Source organism: Stegodyphus dumicola, chromosome 11, assembly GCF_044657685.1.
Source record: "Stegodyphus dumicola isolate Sdum_Otavi_A_Nest chromosome 11, ASM4465768v1".
NCBI classification, from domain to species: Eukaryota; Metazoa; Arthropoda; class Arachnida; order Araneae; family Eresidae; genus Stegodyphus; species Stegodyphus dumicola.
This window is the reverse complement of record NC_140778.1, coordinates 117,910,790-117,934,733: the sequence shown is the minus strand read 5'-3', so window position 1 is coordinate 117,934,733 and position 23,944 is coordinate 117,910,790. Positions and strand designations below refer to the sequence as shown.

The following is a 23,944-nucleotide window of genomic DNA, read 5'->3' as shown; positions in this document are numbered from 1 at the left end:
GATTCTCATTATTGGTTTCTTCCGTACCAATGCTAAGAATCTAATCCATGAGGACCGTAACAACTGATTACCGATTTTCTAAATTAGACACATCTTAATTTTCTTCAGTCTTCATACGTCGTGCAAACGTAACTACAGTTTAATAGTTGCAGCATATTTTTGCTATGAAAATCATTAGAAAAATAGCAGAAATCTTTGAACTTTATTCTCAGGCTCTATATTAATGAAGTCCTTATTCATAACAGCGTAAAACTGTAACCAGGAAATTTTTGCGAAATATAGATACAAAACGATTCCAAACAAAACGGTTTATTACAAAACGATTTCAAAATTCAATGTACAGAAAGTTTTCAATAAACATTTAAGATATGAATATTTCAACTAAAATGTCCTCTTAACTGTGATGAAGTTGTTTAATTCCTCTCTTTTTTCTAGATCCTTGTACATCAAATCCTTGCAAGAATAGTGGGAAATGTAGTACTATGAGCACAGGTTATAACTGTTTCTGCAGATTTCCGTACTCAGGAACAAACTGCGAGAATGGTAATCGTTTTCAAAAATTACATTCCTTATTAAAATTAAGATTAAAAGACCTCGTTTATAAGAACAGGGGGATTATTTTACATTTCCTTGTATCTGTTTGAGATCTCTCCGAAATAAAACTATGCAAAAGTCGTGGGACATATGAAAGTATTAATAGAGTTTTTTGCTGCAGTTGCCTGAAACCATGTTTTTCTGAAAAGCTTATCAATCTTTAATTTGAAAAACTGTTTAAAAGATCTTGAAATTTTTATCGTTAACTTACCATCTTAAGGACTAATGCATGGAACGATGTCCATGGTTGATTTAAATTATGTCGGCAACAAGACAATTAAAAAACGCGAAAGATAAATAACATATTACAATTAATACAAAAATTTATTAACTGTTTACTCGCATTTTCAAATGGTATATACTGGAGAATAAATTCATTTGGTTACATAAAATAGTAAAGAAACAAATAACGTATTATAAGTAAAGAAACATTAAGTACTATTAAAAATGAAGAAGTAAGTTATAGTAAAATTTAAAAATGGTTTAGTTTATAAAAAGCGAAAAATCATTTTGTCTATTTATTTATTTTTAACTTTCATAAATTCGTAATTTTTAATTTTTCAATGATTTTACAAACATTTTATATTTTATATGTTTCAAGGTATTAGATAAAAGTCTAATAATTCTAAATTTCAGTTTAATTTTCTTTAAACTTTTATAATTTTTCATGTGCTCCCTGAGGATTTTTAATGAAAGAAATTCTAAATTTTTCTTCTTTTCTTAGATTTGTGCAATCCAAATCCATGTAAAAATGGTGGTAAATGCATCTTGTTAAACGGAAATTATACTTGTGCCTGCATAAAGCCCTACTCTGGAAGGACATGTGAAATAGGTATTTCTTTGCTAAAGATATAAAATTAGGTGCCAAAGCAATAATTCTAGAGGGCATAAGTTTATAGAAAACATATAAATAACAAAAAATAAAAGGGGGTATAGCTCATAAAAATTCTAATTAGAAACAAAACAAAAATTCATTTTAAGGATTCCTCTTTATCATGTGGAGCAAAGGATGCTTTTTTTTTATTACGTTTTGGGTAAAACTCTTTTGCATTTTAAATACAATTGACACATTTTTTGTTCTTTTCAGCATTCAATTTCGATTGAAATCATGCGTAAATATAAAAAAGCTGATTCTGCTACTTAACATTTCTGCTCCTCTAGATAGGTCTTCTAACTTCTAACGTTTCTATTCTTCTGCTAACGTTAGATTTAATGAATGAGTGTTCTGCATTAAATATGGTTAGTTGCATTATCTATACTAAACTCCATTAGTCTAAAACGTAATCTTCATAAGGAATATTTTTAGTATTTTGAACGTTTCTGCCGCTGCATTTTGTTTCAAATCTCAATTTTGTAATTTTTTATGGACAGTATTAAATTATGTTAATTTACCACATACTTATATAAAATATATAATGTATTCATTCAAGTTTATTTCTCATATCTTCAGATATTTGAGCTTTGAAAAAACTAATGTATAAAATGTAAATCAAGTTGCATGAAAGATAAATTATTCTTTGGAAAATCTGGAAGATTATTTTAATTGTGTTTCCCTAACTCGTCAACATGTGATGGAATTTTAACATCTCTAATTCTAAAATGATCTAAATGCATAATATAGTATTACAAGCTCTTTATGAATGTGATGCTTATGAAGAATTATTTTATATATAAACTAGTTCTTCATGTAAACATTATATAAACTAGTTAAAACTTTAACTCAATTTGACTCGTTTGTATTGCTCTCTTATGGGTTTTCTTTCTTGTATCAGCAGAATCCTATTAATACCAAAGCCCCAGAAACGGATTTCAGTTAATATGGGTTTATGCATGTTTGACAGTTAATTGCTTATTGATATAAAGCTATGGCATGTTATAGGATAGGTCAGGGATGAGCAAACTCCGGCCCGCCGGAAGATTCTGTCCAGCCCGCGGATAGAATTTTAATCTGCCGTTCCGAGGCAAATTAAAAGAAATGTGTATTTATATATTATATACCATCTCCTTCTTTACTTTGTTTAAATATTATTTTTTCTTCCTTTTTTCTTAAAGGGCTGATGATCTTTTTACTTTCTATATTTTTGTTCTACAAAACATAAATTGACGGAAATAGCAAGCACAGACAGCTTTCAATTGGTAAAGTGTTAAAAGCGAAAGTTCTTTGTTAGTTATAGCTGTAGATTGGTGCCAACAAGCGTTATCTCTTTCTCGGGGAGCATGTGGGAATCCAATATAGGTGAATTAGACCTCTTAGAAAAAACTTATTAAGAAAACTTGATGTGTTTGCTGGGCAGCTAGGTAAGAACGACTTGTCTCATTTCCCTAGGTTAAATTCAATACCCTCAGTAAATGAAGAGAAGCTTAAGAATTATGAAAATGGCTTGAAAAGACTGCATTTTGAGTTCGAACGAAGATTTCAAGATTTCAGTGCCATTCAAACAGAATTGGATATTTTTACCATGCCTATCAAAGTAACCTGTAAAGCAATGAGGTCAGATTTGTAGCTTGAATTAACTGAGTTGCAATCTAACAACCATCTCGAGCAGTTTCTTCTAAATGTGCCAAAGTTAGAGTTTTATAAATCATTATCGAAAGTATGTTTCCCAAATTTAGTATCTGACGCTTAGAAAATCAGTGCTATGTTTGCTTCATATTCTTTGTGAACAAGTGTCTTCAACTATGAAACTTAAAAAGACTTATTTCAGAAGTAGACTGACAGAGTTCCTTAGAGTCAGTACATCTTACTTCGAAACTCAATATAAGGAACTTTTAAAAATGAAATCGCAATTTCATTTATCTCATTAACATATTTAAATTGTAGTACTTGTACATTGTTTTTAAAATTTTAGAAAAAATTATCTTGGCCCGAAAAATTTTTTGTTTTCGATTTCTGGCCCCCGACCGAAAACGTTTGCCCTTCCCTGGGGTAGGTGATGACCGAGAAATGTTAACTAAAATACCCTTCATATTTTATAGAATAGCAAGCGATTTATCATTCTATTTGAAACATTACAGTTAAGCCCTAGGAAAGTAGTAAACAGTAACCTTTTTTTATTTGAACCATGGAGGTAGGAAGTAAGATGGAGTTGCCCTAAACAGGTTTCTCCCGTAACCTGCTCTGAAGCACCAGCGATCCCTACGTGGTGACCAAAACATTGGGTCATTTACCATTAAGTTCAATGGGTTTTGACGTGATAGGATGTAAATATTTTGTAATTACGTCGTAAATATACATATAAATGTATATATTTTCTTTTTCTACAACACTTCAGAGCCCTAAGTATATGAAAACAACATATTTTTAAACAACATTTCATTCTGAACGAAATTAAATGCTATACTTTTCACAGAACAGTTTTCTCAGAATGGTTTAATTTCAATGAAATATTTTCACAAGTTTTCCTTAATTACGTTAAAAAAAAATTTAAGGTAATTCGATTTTATTCGGTTAAGGTACAAAAATTAAGATCAAAGTTTATTGTATTATTAATATTAAAATTATGCATTATTTCTTTTCTATTTATAGAGCTTCTTCCTAAAATACTTTCTTAAATATGACATGATTTTTGGCTTCTGAGGCATCTTTTAAATCGAAAAATATAAGTCAATTTATAATTAATGCTCTATTCGGTTCATTTTAAATTAGAGAATTATTAGGAATTAGCGAAATACTTTTTATAGTACTTAACTTTCTCTGAACATTTCTGAAAGGGAATAAAATAAGGATTTTATTTTTAATTAACCCAAATAAGTAAAACGTGTAAGCCCAAAGTGATTATTTTTCAGATATATAAAATTAAAACTATGAGTTTAAAATGAGCAGCAGTAAAGCCTCTCCTCTAAAAAATTTTAAAAGGTACATGTTACAATAATATATGGATGTGAAAAAAATTAATTTTTTTAAAAATATTTTGGCATTTGGAACATAAAATAAAAGTAGCGAATACTCTATCAAGGGTATCGAAACACATTTTTCATTCTTTAAGCATAACATTTTTGTTAAAATCTATATTTTTGTAGTTCAACACCTTAGAATTTTATAAAACAAATTCATAATCAAAATCGCTGTTGTTAGCTATCGAAAAATAACCAAGATGTGATTTTTGCGTAAATGTCACTACACTATACAAATCCATCACACTATGAATGTTACTTCCATGCGAGAGTGCCCCTTTTTCGATTTGTATGGAACTGTCGTGTGTCGAAATACTATCAGAACACTGTCAAGCGAGCTTCTGAATGTAAACAAAGAACACCCCATCTAGTGACCGAAGCTTCGAAGCAGTGCTTCACTTCTAGTGCCGGTTGGCCACTCCTTCCTTTCTTACCTTCAGGATTTGAACAGAAATATTTATTAACTTGTACGTAGAAGGAAACTCGAGTATTTAAAATAACTAAATAATCCTGAAATTTCAAATTTAAAATTATCGTAGTCAGAGAGTACAAAAATCTGGCCTATTCAAGCTGGCCTAATGTTAACGGTACCATGTAAATTTGGCTATCAAAGCGGTTAAAGCCACAATATTAACGAGCTGAGCTGGGCAAGAAAATAGACCTGCTAGCGTCGCTGACAAAAGTTTTAAGCCCTGAAGTGATTTCACCAAAATTACTTTAAATACATTTCAAGGATTTGGAAAAACATTTACCCAAGTGCGTAATCTTGTATTCTATGTTACGTTCAGATATAATATGGTCACAGAAAATTTCCGATGGTTTTTAGATAATAGTTTCCATGATCAAGAAAAACTTTAGGATAGCTGAGTAGAATTCAAAATTGCTTTCAAACATGAATCAAGAAACTCATTTTCCCTTAAAAAGAGCTTAAAATCCATAAATAAGCAAGCGAAAACAGAGAAAAATGTTTCACCTAGTTTATAAGTAACGTAACAAGACAAATGATCAGAAACCTAAATATGTATTAGCATTAGTTCCTGGTTGCATAGTTCAAAATGTTACTGTAATCCATAGAAATAACTGACTCACCTGTTCCAGGTTTTATCACACTGATATTACATCCCCTTTTCTTTGGCACACACTGTAGGTTGTCAATCTTCAATGATTGGAAATAAGACATTTTTTATGTAAATTTACGATTATAGGTATTCTAATTAGTATTATAATTTTTTAAATATTGAACTAAATTTGCCTAGTTCTTCAGTGGATTTGTTTGAAAGCAAGGCGAAATTCCAAGTAAACTGTAAATATAAATCTGATTTATCCTTAAAAATATTTCTCATTTAAAAATATTATCATTATTATAATATTTCATCAGCTGAAGAGATAAAAATAAGTGAATAGTCATTTCGTTAAGTATTTTATTCATTTGTTTTCCTTTTCTCTTTATTATTTTTGAGAAACTTTAATTGCTTATGTCTTACACATTTTTCACATTTCAACGTTTTCCTGTTTATTGATGTAGTTTCTTCTTCCTCTCAGATTTAGAATTTGCATTCAAGCAACTGTATGAACCACGTTTTGATGCCTTTCATTTTAAATGTTTATATACATATTTATTTATTTTATTTCTAGAATGTAGTTGTGGAACCAAAGGTAAATGTTCTTTAGATGCTTACGGAAATAAGCAGTGCTACTGCCTACATGGTTTCGCTGAATTTGAAGGAATGTGCAAAGGTAAAATAAAACTCCTTTTATCACATTTTAGCAAATTGAGATTTTAAAATTTTATTACGTACGTACATGTACAGGATGGTTTTATTTAGAGCTTACATATATAAAATCTATATTTCTTAGAAGCAAATATAATGAACATACATTAATGAAAAATGGAATATAGATTATTTAGATCATAAGCAACAAAAATGCGCAGAGCATTTTCGATGCAAAGGTGCTTTCAAAAAATTTATTTAGCGCAGAACCTTCATTGTTTCAGTGCAAAATTAAACTCCTATGGCGAATTGAATTACAGCGTGGATTCAGTATGCACTTTTATTGCATATCTGATATTTTGAAAGCATCGAACAACATGATAAATCTTTGTGTGCAGAGATTCCAAAGAAACATCGGTTCACGTGCTACTGCTCGAGTAATAATGACTTTATTTGATAAAAGGAAGCTTTCTCATCTGCTTTAAAATTTATTGAAAAATGGATCCCCGTCTCTTTCTTGAAACTGCGGCCACTTCTCTAATTTGCTAACATTTTATTCGCAAATTTTTAAACTCACATCTTGTCATGAGTTTTTTTCTCATGTTTTTAAGCGACAGTCATACTCGCGATTCAGCTGAACAGTTATTCCATTTTCATAGAATAACTTGTCATGAAATAATTTCACATTACTGGGTTCTATAAAGACATGTTTCAGGTTCTTACTGTGTAAATAATGAATAAAAAAGTAATAAACAATAGGATTTCATCGAAACGGTGTCCGCCGAAAACATCGCAGCAAAAACATCCCGGACGAAAACGTCGTGGAGAAAACAACGCAGGTTGAAAACGTCGTGGGAGAAAATAAAGCAAAGGAAAACATCGCAGTTCTAAAACATCACAGTACAAATTATCGCCGTCGAAAATAAAGCGGTTCAAAAACTTCGCAGTTTAAAACATCGTGGTAAAATTAAAGTACCTACAAATCATTGCATGACGATAACATCGCAGACATGCGTTTTTCAGGCTTTAATAACTGTTAAAGGATTCTCCCATAATGATTTGTGAGCGAAAGATGGAAAGAAGGATAATTTTTACTTTATTTTATTATTAACTAATAAATATTTGCTGAAAATGTAAAATGGAAACTTAAGCATAGAAAATTGATGAAACTTATAAGCACATAATAATATTTTAAACTGGCACAGTTAACTAAAAAAGGTCATTAATAAATCATTTTTTATAAAGCTTTACTCGTAATTTTTCATGAAAAGTATAATATGAAAAAGAAAAAGGAAGATAAGTAGCTGCATGTCCTTATCGATACAAAAATTGCTAAGTTAATTATGAGATTACTTTCTTCTTTTTCCTTAATCTGACACTCTTAAAATCAAATATATTTCTTTTTTGTTTAAATTTCTTGTTTTGCATTTTATAAATTTATTAGTTGATAAAAATATAAAGTAAAAATTATCTTTCTTTCCATCTCGCTCTCACAAATCATTATACGAATATCCATTTACAATTCTTAAAGTCTGAAAAGCGCATGTCTGCGATGTTATCGTCATATGATGATTTGTAGGTACTTTATTTTTTACCATGATATTTTCGAAGACGATGCTTTTAAACTCCAAAGTTTTTGAACCACTTTATTTCCGACGACGATATTTTGTACCACGATGTTTTAGAGAGGCGATGTTTTCTCTTTGCTTTATTTTCTTCGGCGATGTTTTTCCTTTCGCTGTTTTCTCCGTGGCGTTTCCGTCCGCTATGTTTTCGGCTGTAACCCATCGAAAGCATGCTCAGGTCCTCAGTTTATTAATAGATTATAGAAATATTATTTCTGATCACTAATAGGCTTTCTTTCTTTATCTGCACAGGGTGATTCGCTACCAGACTGACAAACTTGCAATGTGTGCTAGGGGTGAAGGGTTTATATTTATTTTAACTAACATTTATTTTAAGTCATCTTTCCTGTCAAGCCTTTACTTTCCTCTTGAATTGCCAATGCTAGAGTATGTAAATTGTAGTAGAGCCCGCAGTATATTCAAATTTAGCGGAAGTAAGATGAGTATAAATAGAAGGAAAACGAGATTGTAGCTGTGTTTCTTGAATAGCGAAGGTGAAGATTGTTAGGTAGAAATTTTAGAACCGCGCGTGTCGGCCTGTGTGCCTATCTCGGCAGATTTTGCTGGATCTTTCAACTGCTTAATTAGTAAGCTCGCTGAATCTCAGCGGTATTGTAGAACGCGGTTAGGTTAGTTAAGATCTCAGGGCCTCGTGGATAGTGATCTCGCTATTTATTAATCTAGTCATTATTTTTTCAGTTTTACATTCTGTTTCAGTTAAACCGCCGGGTCGGCGTAGTTTGTGAGCGTCAAGTTAAAGCAGCTGTTATTTTAAAAGTTGAATAAAAAGGGCTTTAAACCCTTCTTACGTGTCTGTGTAAATTGACACTTCATAGCAGTCACTACCACAGTTGCTGACAAGTTGGGGCCACACCATATTACAGGAGTACAGAGACGACTCGGAGTCACATAGGAATATAGGATCGCAAATGCTGTAGCTGCGAGCTACGGTGCAAAGCAGAGAAAAAGAACAGATGCACAACATATTTATGGGACAGAAAACATTCTATTAAAAGGTTGTACTACAATAGGTATTCGAAATTACGACCAGAATTCGTCACGTAAGGCTGAGAGCGGCCCTGCATGGAATTCCTTACGTTCTTAAAGATTCCTCCTGGCAGTCTTGCCATATATGGAGTTGAACGGAAGGCTGCGAGAACAGCGATCCTGCTGCAAGTTGTCATTTACGATACGTTTTCCGAGTAGGATGAAAGCGTATTCAGACGTTGAAATGATCGATATGCTGATTTTGTATGGAATTGCTGATTTTAAGCGCCAAATGCCTCATGGTGGTTGTGCCAGTAACGTTACCCGAATAGACGTGCTTCACATCACACGACCTTCGCAAGTGGGAATAGAAAGCTACATGAGAGCGGTTGTTTAACGAGAGCTACAATGAATCGACAGTGAACGAAAAGGACAGCTGTTAATGAGGAGACGGTCTTACGTTTGACAGAAGGCTATCCAAGTACGAGTACTCGAGCGATAGCCCAATAAGTGGGCTTATCTCAATCTATTGTCTGGCAGATACTCGCAGCAAACCAAATGAGTGCATACCATCTTCATTGCTTCCAATTATTGGAGGATTATTTACCCCGGGGGATGTTTGCTGCATGGTTCTGCAACAGAGTGCTACAGACAGCGCATTTGCTGCGTTCATATTGCTCACGAATGAAGCATATTTCACACGTGAGGGATCCTTCAATCCGCATAACGCCCATGTGTGAACTCTGGAGAACTCTCATCGCACGCAACCCGTGCAGCTCAAGATCGTTTGTTGGTCAATGTTTGAGAAAGCTTTCTTGGAAACTACCTCATTGAACCGTACATTCTGCCCAGTCCTTTGAACAGTAGGGCATACTTGATCTTCTTGCAACAAGTCCTTCCCGAACTTCTTGAAGCAGCACATGTTCAACACTTTTTGCGCTTCTCTATGTGGTACCAGAATGAAGGGGCTCCTTGACATTGCACGACTGACGTGCGCTGAGACCTGTAGGAAACCTTTGGACAGCGGTGGCCTGCCAGATCACAGTATCTATCATAAATGGACTTCTTCTTCTGGGGTCATATGAAGAGTTTGATATTCGAGACGCCTGTTCCTTCAGTTGAAGACCTCGTCGCTCGAACATCCGTAGCTAGCGGGAGGATAGGATACGTGACATGCCAGGAATCTTCCAGAACGTAAGAAACTCCATACAGCGCCGATGTCAGGCCTCCCAGACGACTTCTGGTCGAAATTTTTAACACCTGTCGTAGCAATTTTGAACCTTTCAATAAAATGTTTTCTGTCCCATTAATGTGTTGCGTTTCTGTTCTTTTTCTCCGCTTTTTTTGCACCATAGCTCGCCACTACGGCATTTGCGACCGTTCATTCCGATGTGATTCCGAATTGTCTCTGTACCCCCCCCCCCCCCACAAACTGCAAGTTTGTCAGTCTGGTAGCGAATACACCTGAAAAGGTATTTTTGTGAAAGCATGATTTCAGAAGGTAATCGTGGATAAATTTATACTGTTTAACTTGACTTTTCAGAAATCAAATACTGTTTTCATTCGTTTACTTTTAATACTATTCCCCAAATCTGAATGTAAATTACTTTTTTCTCTAGCCAGTAAAAGGTGTTTTAGTAAAGTATTATTCGAAGCTTGTTGCTGTACTATCAGTTTTCCAGTATCAGCTGCTACATTTTGCATTAATAACTATTAGAATAATAACAAATTAATCTAATTGCTTTTATACTTACTTAGATTTATATCATTGCATGCTTATTTTGGATTTTATTTGCTGCGCGTAAAATGTTTACAGAGATTTTACTATATATTTTGCATAATTAAAATAATAACACAATTTTTAATATTGTAATAGCAAATAAAAGTAATATTATAACGTAAATGAATAAAAAAGACGTTTTATGTTAGCGTTGAAACTCGTATAGTGAATGGAGCATTTATTTAAAAGATAAAAATCCTTTTTTTTTTTTTTTTTTTTTTTTTTTTTTTTTTTTTTTTCGGACCATATCTGCATTTACTAGACTGGAAAGTTTAAAGGTAATTTCATGTAAAAATGCAGATTTTGCCCTATAATAAAAATGATAAAGCAAACTCTTAAACTGAAGACTCATGAGCGCGTTTTATGTAGGTCATGATTTTGCCTTCCTTCAAAATGGTGCAGCAGAAATACTTCAAATCTGCTTTGCTGATTCCTTTCGCATATCAGCATTAATTTTTCAATCTTAAAAAGTTAGAATCGCTAACTCGGCATTTTTTTCTCCTCTAACGTTTCGGACTATAAAGTATTCAAATTTAAAAGACACGTCCCTCCAGCGTTTGGCTTATTACAAACAAATGTCCATAAAATGAGAGTTTCATCTTTATTGCTGTCCTTATTGATTCTTCTGGATAAGAAAGTGAAATACGTACTTGTGCTCGTTTTGCTGGTTTTTTTATGATACTGCTAGAAGCGCTGACTCATTACCTTGCATAGAGGCCCACCAGCGGCCGAGCGGTAAAGACGCTGAATACTGGTAGTTCGGTCTGAGGTTCGAATCCCGCGAACGGGCTGGCTGCATGGGCGTCTTCGTGGTTTTCCTCATGTGTAACGTGTATACGAGCCAGTTTCCCTTAGAAAGTCCTCCACGAAAGGCATCCTCCCCTTAGGCAGATAGCCCTAGTGTGCTTTGCCATAATTAAATACACCACCACCACCATTACCTTGCATAGAAGTTGGACATTTAATCAATGATATTTTAATTTGAATTTTTATTTTGAGTTATTTCCTTTTGTTTCTTGAACATCGGTTATCTTGTTTTGCCTTTTAAAGTGTCGGAATACTAAATATTTTAAAGTGCATAAAAATGTAAGGAAAAACATATGCAAATCAAAGCAAGACCCCCTTAATGCCCCCTCTTAAATCGAAAATTTTCCTAAATAAGCTGCCATACTTAATAACTGCTCATTTTGGCTTCTAGCTTTCCTTCTGTTAAGACCCTGACGTGTTTCTTTTTACTTCCTTGTACGAAGTAAAAAGGAAGTATTTTAATCGCGAAAAACTTCAGGCATCATATTTCAACGAAAATATTCATTTTGACTGCTATCTAATGCAATTTAACGATATCTTTGCGTGACATCCGTACATAAGGACAGAATAAAGGACGCTTTTCCCCCGAAAAAATTAGAAAACTGATTTAAAGAGAAATCTTCATGGTGTCTGTGCGTACGTATGTATGTACGTATCTCGCATAACTCAAAAACGAGTAGCCTCAGGACGCTGAAATTTTGTATATAGGATTGCTATAGCATGTAGATGTGCATCTCGTATTTTGGTTCCAATTATATATATGTATATATATGTGATGTACCAGCTTTTGTCCGGAATAAATAGATTGGTGAAGAATCATAGACGTAGTTGTAGCTCAAAGTATCAGACGATAAGTTTAAAAAACAGGATCCATTTATTATTATTCAGGAGAAATAGCAGTTACAAAAAATTAGATCTCCGGAGTAAATAAAAAAGAACTACTAATAACTTTTGGTATGAACTTTACTGCATCGTTACATTAAAGAAAAGACCCCCGATATTCCTTTGCGAGTTCCTTTTAGAGCCTCTGGAAAGGCGGAGCTTCCAAGAAATGACGTCAGCCATTCCAGTTCGCTTTAAATATCTCCAGAACATTCTACAACTGTACGTGTAGAAAAGGCGGGGAAAACAACTTGACTACGGGACTGTGGATTTAATTCGACGTACTTTGAAATAAGAGACCGTCGCCATTAAAAATGAAAAGAACATACAGTTAGAATTTTAAGTGTATTTTTGACTATGGAATTTTATTATTACATATATATATACACTCTGTTACTCGGCTCGGTAATATCAGTTTCTTTATTCTTATATATTTGTAAATTGGGCGCTTTTTGCTTTAAAAATGATTGAATTATGTTATTATCTTCCGGTTAAGGTTTTTATGCCTTTAATAAATCTGCATGCGATATTTTTAGAATTAATAGCAATTTAATAAGAGTTGTTTAAGTATTTAAGTGTTGCTAAGTATTGTGAAATGGCGGCAATGTTTGTTTACATTTGAAACAGCAGAACAGTACATTTGTTGCCAAGCTAGAGAAAGTAAGCTTCGCTAAAACAAAGATAAAGCCTTTTTTTATTTTTTGGAATTAAATTCTGCTTAATCCATTCTGGAATTTATTCGAGGAAATAAGTGTTTAAAGATTTACTGCTTAAATTTCAATGCAAATATTTTGAGTTTTTATGTATTTTTGCCCTGTCGTGAAGTGAAAACTGAATTAATTAAATGAGAAATACTAAATTGTCATTGCAAAAAAAATTTTTTGTTGTTGTTGTTGTTGTTTGCTTAATTTCTTTTATACATCGTTTTAGATTTAGTATAGTATTTGAAAGAATATGTGGCAACAATTAGATAATTCTTAAGATGATATAAATTTTGTGCATTCTGAGTTAAAAAATGAATGAAATTTAACGCTGTTAAGCGAACCTTAGGCCTGAGTGTGGCTATGGTAAACAAATATAGTTTAAATATTGCATTTATTCTATTGTGCTTTATGCGCTAATGAAAATAAATAAATTTAATTCAATCCAATAAGTTTAAATGAAATGCAAGAAAAACTGCGTATAATTTAATATTCCGTACAAGGAAGTCGTGTGGTGTACACACCAGATTTTTTCCTATTGCAATTATCAAAAATACAAATGTTTCTTGAATAGGCACAATTAGAGAGCCAAGTTAATTTTGGCCCCAAATGTCAGTTGAAATAAAGATAAATATTTAATCTTTCTCGCCTGCCAAGTATGCTTTATCAATATAGATCAACATTCTGTACCATGAATATTTCTACATCATCATTACGCACATACATTTGCACGTGTATTTACGTGTCCGTGTATCAGGTTCAATGTTTCTTCTAACCTTCTTCGGAAACATACAATGACCTGACTAGAACAGAGAGCTTACTAAAGCTATGTTCACTAATTGTAGTAAGTAGACAGGATACAGACGAAGGGTATACAAAACCCTTTATTTTTCTTTATATACAATGACTTCCGTACTTCGGAATACAATGACCCTCCACTCGGGGTCTAACGTAAAAGATATCAAAATAAAACTAAACTCTAATTTAACTTTAGAATAAGATTGGCCTTATAATAACAGGAAGCGTATGTAGCACAGAGACTGTGAACACTACAATACGTTTAATTTATCAAGAGGATTCAAACCTCTGGCCTGGAAGGCAAATAGCAACTGCGTAACTTCTAAGGTAAGCGGCCTGCTTCGAACTCACTGCTTCCTCTCTTCTGCTTGGCAAAAAGGCCACACTTAAATACTTGGCGTTCGCCAGACAACTTTGCATAAACTCCTTCACGCTTATAATTCTGGCCGGAAGTAGAAAATAAGAAGTGATAGTAAAGATTTAAAATAAAATAAACGTTAGTAAAACTTAAGATCCTTACATACTTCCCGCCAGAGTTAATTTGTTTGAAACTGAGGTCTAAAACGACCTTGTTGAAAACTTTTAACTCTAAAAACTAACGCGAGGCCAACCTTTTACAATCATAACTTAGGTAGAAACTAGAAAATTTAAAAGAAAGAAATTTGTTACAATAGCAGCTCCCGGGATATACAACAATCTTTTTTTTCTTTTTCATCTGTACTGCATCTAAACAGGAGCTTTAGTCAATTCTGGTTCCTTCCAGAGATCTGGAAGGAAAACTAGTTTAATGAAATGTTACAGAATGACATTGCAAATAACATATAGAATATACTTTTCTTAACATTCTTATTTCATTCATGACTATTTTAATTATCTCTCCCCGTGCTCTCTGACATGTGTTGTAAAAGAACACCAACCACGAATGTGTTTCTGTCTACGTGTGCTACACTTCCTCCTACAATCAAAACACTAACGTGTTAAAATTCAACATACGAGACCTCTTAACACACCCTAATTTCAACTCTAGACCCTGAGGTACTATTCTGAAAGTGGCTAACTCTAAAGTGTAGCGTCAGAGAGCCTAACTACATCATTCAACCTTTAACATATATTCGTCATGATTTAATCTTTACAGTCACACGAATAACAAATTTTTAACATTACTTTCACTTTTACCATATCACGGTATTTCTTAACATTCAAAATAACAGTTCACATGTATACAAGAACATATCAACATGCCGTTAATTTTACACATTTGAAAACATACATTAGTAGTACATTGTTAACTTCTATTCTTTTCAAAGCAAGTGCCAATTCTTTCTACATTGAAATAATACTACATTTCAAAAAGTCTTTCAGACTAAAACTTCTTTCTTGCTAGAATGTTTTAAATAAAATTTATACAATAACTTTTTACAATATTTAAGTCTTTACACAACGCTATTATACATCAACTTTAGTTTTACGCGCGAGTAATTGAAAAACATAATAAGAAAATCGGTCACAACTCATTTCTCGCCCTTTTGGCGATAAAGGTAGACCTCGCATGAGGTAAAACTTCTTGAAATCTGCCACTTGCAGTAAGAATGAAAGATTAACTTAAGTTTGCAAAGTAACATAAAATTTTACTTATCTTTGTAATATTCGGACATCCTTTTCTGGGCCCAGTCTTTAAAGGTACTGCAGATAGTAGTTTGATTTATCCTCCTTCTTGTACGGGCTCGCTCTTCAGTGCTTTCCTCTGGAAGCTTCCTTTTTTCACCAGTTCGGCCACCCTTGAATACCTTCTTTTTCTCCTCTGATTGTGGTCTTGGCCGTTTGAAGGCAGCTGGTCTTGGTGGAACCGGGAAACTTCTGTCGTGATCCTGCTTGGACCTCGTTGTTGGCCGTTCAAATTTTTCTTGTACTTTTTCCTCCGCCGCTGATGGCCCTTCCGCAGTTCGGCGACTTTTGCTGCGGAGAGTTCTGTCGGATGAGTCAATCTTCCGTTTCACAGCCGGGTTATAGTTGCCGTCCTTTCTCCCGGTCCTTTCCACATACCTCGTCCTTCTCCCTTCTTCATTCTGGGGATGTTCGTGAACTCTGTTTTCTGGACGGTGGAACGGCTTCTTTTTCTTTTTACCTTCAGTTTTTCCGCGGGGCAATTTTCTTTTCACTTGCTTCTGTCTCTCATTGCCTTGCCCTTGTACTTGTCGTTTTCCCACCTCTGGAACTTGTACCTGCGGTGTCTGCCGTACCGGATCCTGCAAAAGATCTGAAAAGATTTTCATTTTATTACGATCGAAGTTGGGTTTAATTTGATCCATATTTGCGGAACAGGTTTCACCATTTCTTGCCTTTAACACTACAACAGCGTGAGTTATTTTTTCTATAACATATGGTCCTTCAAAGCGTGGAAAAAATTTGGCAGTTTTATCTTCTGGTGCTGAAGAAAGTGAATGCTTAATTTTTAAAACTTCATCCCCTACTTTATAAGTTACTCCCCGTCGTTTCAGATCATAGTATAACTTCTGTTTTCTTTGTGCTACTTCCGTATTCTTTTTTGCTTCTTTTATTAGTTTTTCTATATCACCCATTTTAAATTCTGGGGCTCTTTGTTGCACATAAAATAGTTTATCTAACGGTGTTATAACCTTTCTGCCTAGAAATAACTCAGCAGGAGTTTTGCCCGTTGTATCATGTTTTGCGGTCCTAAGGGCGAAAGCAAATTCATTGACATAGTTATCCCAGCTTTTATGAAAATTTTTAACATAACTACGGATAATTTTCACTATATTTCTGTTGACCCGTTCCGCTATATTTGATTGCGGCCGATACGGGACCATTTTTAAATGACGTATGCCCAGTTTTTGACACATGTCTTCAAATATATTACTTACAAATTGAGGACCATTATCCGATATAACTTTTAGGGGCGCCCCGTATTTTAAAATATATTTATTTAAAATAGAATCAGTAACTAATTTCGCGGAGGCTCGTTTTAAGGGAACAATTTCGGTCCATTTACTAAAATGATCAACCATAACAAGGAGATAGCGATTTTTATTTAACTGACTTTTTGGGAAAGGGCCCAATAAATCGATGCCGATTATTTCATTTGGAAATTCGGATTTAATACTATTTAGAAACCCGGCCGGGCGGAAATTAATATAATTAACGGCTTGACATGTTGGGCAGGACTGGACATACGCCCTTGTTAACTTTTGCAGTTCAGGAAAGTAGACTGCCTCGCGTACGCGTTGGATAGTTTTTCGAATACCAGCATGAGAAGCTAAAGGGCTGTCATGGAGCTCTTGTAGGATATTTAATCTAAGACTAGCTGGGATAACAGGTCGAAATTCGTTGTTGGAATTCGTAGTTTTTGTGTAGAATAATAGACCATCTATTAGTTCGTAATGGGCCGCCCTATTTCTTATCGCCACAATATTTTGGTGGCTAAAATTTTCAGGATCCTTCAAATACTCATAAATACTTCCAAACTCAGGATCCTTACCCAGTTCGGTTATTACAGTTTCTCGGGAATTTATTGTACACGCTGTCAGCATTGCAACTTTTACGGTATTACCCTGTTCGTCTAATTTAATTCGTGATAGGGCATCTGCTACGATATTTTCCTTTCCGGGGGTATGCTTGATTACCAGATTATATTCTTGCAGCTTGAGTGCCCATCTTATTAACCTTGGGGATAAATTTTTCCCTGAGTACAATCTAGTTACCGCCGCATGATCAGAATATACTGTTATCGGCGCCTTTCCAAAATAGACTCGGAACTTTTGCACTGCTAACAGAACTGCAAATGCCTCTCTCTCGGTCGCGGAATAGTTTCTTTGTGTTTGATTTAAAGTTCGGCTAAAAAATGCCACGGGCTGCTAATTTTGCGAAAGTACCGCTCCTACCGCATAATCCGAAGCATCCGCTGAAATTTCTATATTTTCATCCTTTTCAGGAAATTTCAACACAGGGGCTTGCGTTAATGCTTGTTTTAATTTTTTGAAAGCACTATTGGCTTCGGCAGTCCACGAGAATCTTGCCTTTTTCCTTTTTAATTTTAACAATGGCTCAGCGATAGCCGGAAAATCTTTTATAAAGGACCTATAATATGAACAAAGTCCTAGAAAAGAAGAGAGCTTCTTTGCCGTGTTTGGAGTCGGATACTTTTGTACAGCGATTATTTTTGATTCATCTGTCTCGATCCCTTTTTGCGATATTTTGTAACCTAAATATTTTAATTCAGGGGCTGCAAATTTGCACTTTTCGACATTAACTTTTAGACCGGCCTCATTCAATAAAGAAAACACCTGTCTTAAATCCTGTATATGTTGGTCGAGATTACCACTAGTAATAATGATATCATCTAAATAGATAAATGTGGACTTTCCAAGAACAGGTCTTAACACAATGTCCATGCATCGCTGAAATGTTGCTGGGGCGCCTGAAAGGCCAAACGGCATTCGCAAAAATGCATAAGTGCCAGACTTGGTTATAAAAGCAGTCTTAGGCACGTCCTCAGGCCTGACCCCTATTTGAAAATAACCATTCGTTAAGTCTAAAGTCGTCATAAATTTGGTTGATTTTATGTTCCTTAAAATTTCTTCTATGATCGGTAACGGATATACCGGATATTTCGTTATGGAATTTAATTTACGGTAATCAATAGCGAATCTCCACCTTTTTGGATGCTCCAAAGGATAATCATTATTTTTCTTACATAAAACCACCGGACTAGCATAACTACTTGAGATAGGCGTTATGATCTTTTTACGTAGCATATCGGTAATATGCCATTCTATAATTTTTTCCTTATTCTTATCATACCGGTATGGTTTTTGACGAACCGGCAATGCATCTCCGGTGTCAATACTATGGTTAGTAACCTGAGTAAATCCTGGAATATCACTAAATAAGGAAGCAAATTCACTTACCACTTGTCGGATTCTATCTTGCTCGTCATTAGGCAGGTGGTCAAGATTTAACCTTGGCGGTTCAACCTTTTCTACACGCACTGGTTTCATCGTCAGCTTAAGGGACGCTGCATTAAAATCCAGTGTAGCTTGTGCGTCTGAAAGAAAGTCTATTCCTAGGATTAAATTTGCTTGCAAATTCTTTACTATAAAAAACATCACCTTTACTTGTTCGTCCTTGATACGGATGTACAAAGGTACTTTACCTACGCACTTACATTGTTCTCCTTGCGCCGCTAATACTGTTGTATTATCCGCATTATATATGCGGTATTTGCGAAAATACTTTCTAAAAAAGACTTCTGCGACACAGGAACACTGCGCGCCGGTATCCAGGAGTGCAGTGGCCGGGATATTATTTACCAAGACTTCAATCTTCGGAAGAGTTAAATTTTTCACCATTACTGTATTTAACTTGTAGGAAGAGGGGTTTTCGTGGCCTTCGGATTTCCGCACCCTCTCGTCAGCAGAAATCCGTTTTAGTTTAAATTATTTTTCCTTTCGGTGCTTTCCTTCTTTCTCCACTGGCCTTGAGACTTTTTTCCTGGGTTGCTATTGAACTGTCGACGTTCGCCGGCTGTTTTTGAATGCTCGGGTTTCCTTGCCCACTGATTCGCTTTTTCTCCGTAGCCATGTGCTTGAGTTTGCTGTAGTCTTGGCGTACCAAATTGGTTTCGCTGTTGATATTGGCGTCTTCTTTCGACATCCGCCGTTCTTCTACTTTCAAACTGCATTGCTAGCTCAAATAACTTTTCCAGTGTAGTCGGATTTCGTAATTCAATAAAGTCTTGCACTTGGGGTAGTAACCTCGGCAAAATCACTTGAATTATTTCAGGATCCGGACGGTTTCCATACAAGAGCTTGAAAACGTGAATTTTTCTTAAAATAAAGCTCGAGAGGTTTTCCATTCTTTGTTGATATATACTGAAAAGTTCTGTTTCTAATTTCCCACGATCCCTTACAACAGGGAAGGCTTTTAGTAGGGCAGTCTTGAAATTTTCGTAAGTATAGGTGGGACTTCCTGCTTGACCCAAGAGACTTCTGCCGATACATTTGAACCAGTTAAGCGCTTGGCCCCTCAAAGCGCTGGTAGCTAAGGTAACTTTTTGAAACTCGTGCACGGGGTAGAGCATGAAGTGGTCATCCAATTTTTCCAAAAAACTGGTTACCTGTGAATTTGCATTAAACGTTGCTTCTGGTTTCATCGAAGCGCGCATGGTCTGGACGATGTACCCAAATCCTTCCAGGGCGGCAGCTGGCATTTCTGGATTCTGAGCCGTTTCTGCAGGCAGCACAGGTTCTTCCTGAAACTCGGCCATGGTTATTCTTCGTCGGGCGCCACTATCAGGTTCAATGTTTCTTCTAACCTTCTTCGGAAACATACAATGACCTGACTAGAACAGAGAGCTTACTAAAGCTATGTTCACTAATTGTAGTAAGTAGACAGGATACAGACGAAGGGTATACAAAACCCTTTATTTTTCTTTATATACAATGACTTCCGTACTTCGGAATACAATGACCCTCCACTCGGGGTCTAACGTAAAAGATATCAAAATAAAACTAAACTCTAATTTAACTTTAGAATAAGATTGGCCTTATAATAACAGGAAGCGTATGTAGCACAGAGACTGTGAACACTACAATACGTTTAATTTATCAAGAGGATTAAAACCTCTGGCCTGGAAGGCAAATAGCAACTGCGTAACTTCTAAGGTAAGCGGCCTGCTTCGAACTCACTGCTTCCTCTCTTCTGCTTGGCAAAAAGGCCACACTTAAATACTTGGCGTTCGCCAGACAACTTTGCATAAACTCCTTCACGCTTATAATTCTGGCCGGAAGTAGAAAATAAGAAGTGATAGTAAAGATTTAAAATAAAATAAACGTTAGTAAAACTTAAGATCCTTACATACTTCCCGCCAGAGTTAATTTGTTTGAAACTGAGGTCTAAAACGACCTTGTTGAAAACTTTTAACTCTAAAAACTAACGCGAGGCCAACCTTTTACAATCATAACTTAGGTAGAAACTAGAAAATTTAAAAGAAAGAAATTTGTTACAATAGCAGCTCCCGGGATATACAACAATCTTTTTTTTCTTTTTCATCTGTACTGCATCTAAACAGGAGCTTTAGTCAATTCTGGTTCCTTCCAGAGATCTGGAAGGAAAACTAGTTTAATGAAATGTTACAGAATGACATTGCAAATAACATATAGAATATACTTTTCTTAACATTCTTATTTCATTCATGACTATTTTAATTATCTCTCCCCGTGCTCTCTGACATGTGTTGTAAAAGAACACCAACCACGAATGTGTTTCTGTCTACGTGTGCTACACTTCCTCCTACAATCAAAACACTAACGTGTTAAAATTCAACATACGAGACCTCTTAACACACCCTAATTTCAACTCTAGACCCTGAGGTACTATTCTGAAAGTGGCTAACTCTAAAGTGTAGCGTCAGAGAGCCTAACTACATCATTCAACCTTTAACATATATTCGTCATGATTTAATCTTTACAGTCACACGAATAACAAATTTTTAACATTACTTTCACTTTTACCATATCACGGTATTTCTTAACATTCAAAATAACAGTTCACATGTATACAAGAACATATCAACATGCCGTTAATTTTACACATTTGAAAACATACATTAGTAGTACATTGTTAACTTCTATTCTTTTCAAAGCAAGTGCCAATTCTTTCTACATTGAAATAATACTACATTTCAAAAAGTCTTTCAGACTAAAACTTCTTTCTTGCTAGAATGTTTTAAATAAAATTTATACAATAACTTTTTACAATATTTAAGTCTTTACACAACGCTATTATACATCAACTTTAGTTTTACGCGCGAGTAATTGAAAAACATAATAAGAAAATCGGTCACAACTCATTTCTCGCCCTTTTGGCGATAAAGGTAGACCTCGCATGAGGTAAAACTTCTTGAAATCTGCCACTTGCAGTAAGAATGAAAGATTAACTTAAGTTTGCAAAGTAACATAAAATTTTACTTATCTTTGTAATATTCGGACATCCTTTTCTGGGCCCAGTCTTTAAAGGTACTGCAGATAGTAGTTTGATTTATCCTCCTTCTTGTACGGGCTCGCTCTTCAGTGCTTTCCTCTGGAAGCTTCCTTTTTTCACCAGTTCGGCCACCCTTGAATACCTTCTTTTTCTCCTCTGCTTGTGGTCTTGGCCGTTTGAAGGCAGCTGGTCTTGGTGGAACCGGGAAACTTCTGTCGTGATCCTGCTTGGACCTCGTTGTTGGCCGTTCAAATTTTTCTTGTACTTTTTCCTCCGCCGCTGATGGCCCTTCCGCAGTTCGGCGACTTTTGCTGCGGAGAGTTCTGTCGGATGAGTCAATCTTCCGTTTCACAGCCGGGTTATAGTTGCCGTCCTTTCTCCCGGTCCTTTCCACATACCTCGTCCTTCTCCCTTCTTCATTCTGGGGATGTTCGTGAACTCTGTTTTCTGGACGGTGGAACGGCTTCTTTTTCTTTTTACCTTCAGTTTTTCCGCGGGGCAATTTTCTTTTCACTTGCTTCTGTCTCTCATTGCCTTGCCCTTGTACTTGTCGTTTTCCCACCTCTGGAACTTGTACCTGCGGTGTCTGCCGTACCGGATCCTGCAAAAGATCTGAAAAGATTTTCATTTTATTACGATCGAAGTTGGGTTTAATTTGATCCATATTTGCGGAACAGGTTTCACCATTTCTTGCCTTTAACACTACAACAGCGTGAGTTATTTTTTCTATAACATATGGTCCTTCAAAGCGTGGAAAAAATTTGGCAGTTTTATCTTCTGGTGCTGAAGAAAGTGAATGCTTAATTTTTAAAACTTCATCCCCTACTTTATAAGTTACTCCCCGTCGTTTCAGATCATAGTATAACTTCTGTTTTCTTTGTGCTACTTCCGTATTCTTTTTTGCTTCTTTTATTAGTTTTTCTATATCACCCATTTTAAATTCTGGGGCTCTTTGTTGCACATAAAATAGTTTATCTAACGGTGTTATAACCTTTCTGCCTAGAAATAACTCAGCAGGAGTTTTGCCCGTTGTATCATGTTTTGCGGTCCTAAGGGCGAAAGCAAATTCATTGACATAGTTATCCCAGCTTTTATGAAAATTTTTAACATAACTACGAATAATTTTCACTATATTTCTGTTGACCCGTTCCGCTATATTTGATTGCGGCCGATACGGGACCATTTTTAAATGACGTATGCCCAGTTTTTGACACATGTCTTCAAATATATTACTTACAAATTGAGGACCATTATCCGATATAACTTTTAGGGGCGCCCCGTATTTTAAAATATATTTATTTAAAATAGAATCAGTAACTAATTTCGCGGAGGCTCGTTTTAAGGGAACAATTTCGGTCCATTTACTAAAATGATCAACCATAACAAGGAGATAGCGATTTTTATTTAACTGACTTTTTGGGAAAGGGCCCAATAAATCGATGCCGATTATTTCATTTGGAAATTCGGATTTAATACTATTTAGAAACCCGGCCGGGCGGAAATTAATATAATTAACGGCTTGACATGTTGGGCAGGACTGGACATACGCCCTTGTTAACTTTTGCAGTTCAGGAAAGTAGACTGCCTCGCGTACGCGTTGGATAGTTTTTCGAATACCAGCATGAGAAGCTAAAGGGCTGTCATGGAGCTCTTGTAGGATATTTAATCTAAGACTAGCTGGGATAACAGGTCGAAATTCGTTGTTGGAATTCGTAGTTTTTGTGTAGAATAATAGACCATCTATTAGTTCGTAATGGGCCGCCCTATTTCTTATCGCCACAATATTTTGGTGGCTAAAATTTTCAGGATCCTTCAAATACTCATAAATACTTCCAAACTCAGGATCCTTACCCAGTTCGGTTATTACAGTTTCTCGGGAATTTATTGTACACGCTGTCAGCATTGCAACTTTTACGGTATTACCCTGTTCGTCTAATTTAATTCGTGATAGGGCATCTGCTACGATATTTTCCTTTCCGGGGGTATGCTTGATTACCAGATTATATTCTTGCAGCTTGAGTGCCCATCTTATTAACCTTGGGGATAAATTTTTCCCTGAGTACAATCTAGTTACCGCCGCATGATCAGAATATACTGTTATCGGCGCCTTTCCAAAATAGACTCGGAACTTTTGCACTGCTAACAGAACTGCAAATGCCTCTCTCT

The 23,944-nt window shown here is 35.3% G+C and overlaps 1 protein-coding gene across 1 annotated transcript in view; it reads left to right on the top strand.

Annotated features, from left to right (window-relative positions):
- Positions 1-23,944, top strand: part of LOC146994366 (uncharacterized) — a 72,364-nt gene that overhangs the window by 34,380 nt on the left and 14,040 nt on the right. Inside the window, exons 8-10 of the mRNA XM_085826349.1 lie at positions 436-543; positions 1,319-1,426; positions 6,124-6,225. Of these exons, the coding sequence (XP_085682475.1) occupies positions 436-543; positions 1,319-1,426; positions 6,124-6,225 (318 nt within the window). The remainder of the gene's footprint in view (positions 1-435; positions 544-1,318; positions 1,427-6,123; positions 6,226-23,944) is intronic.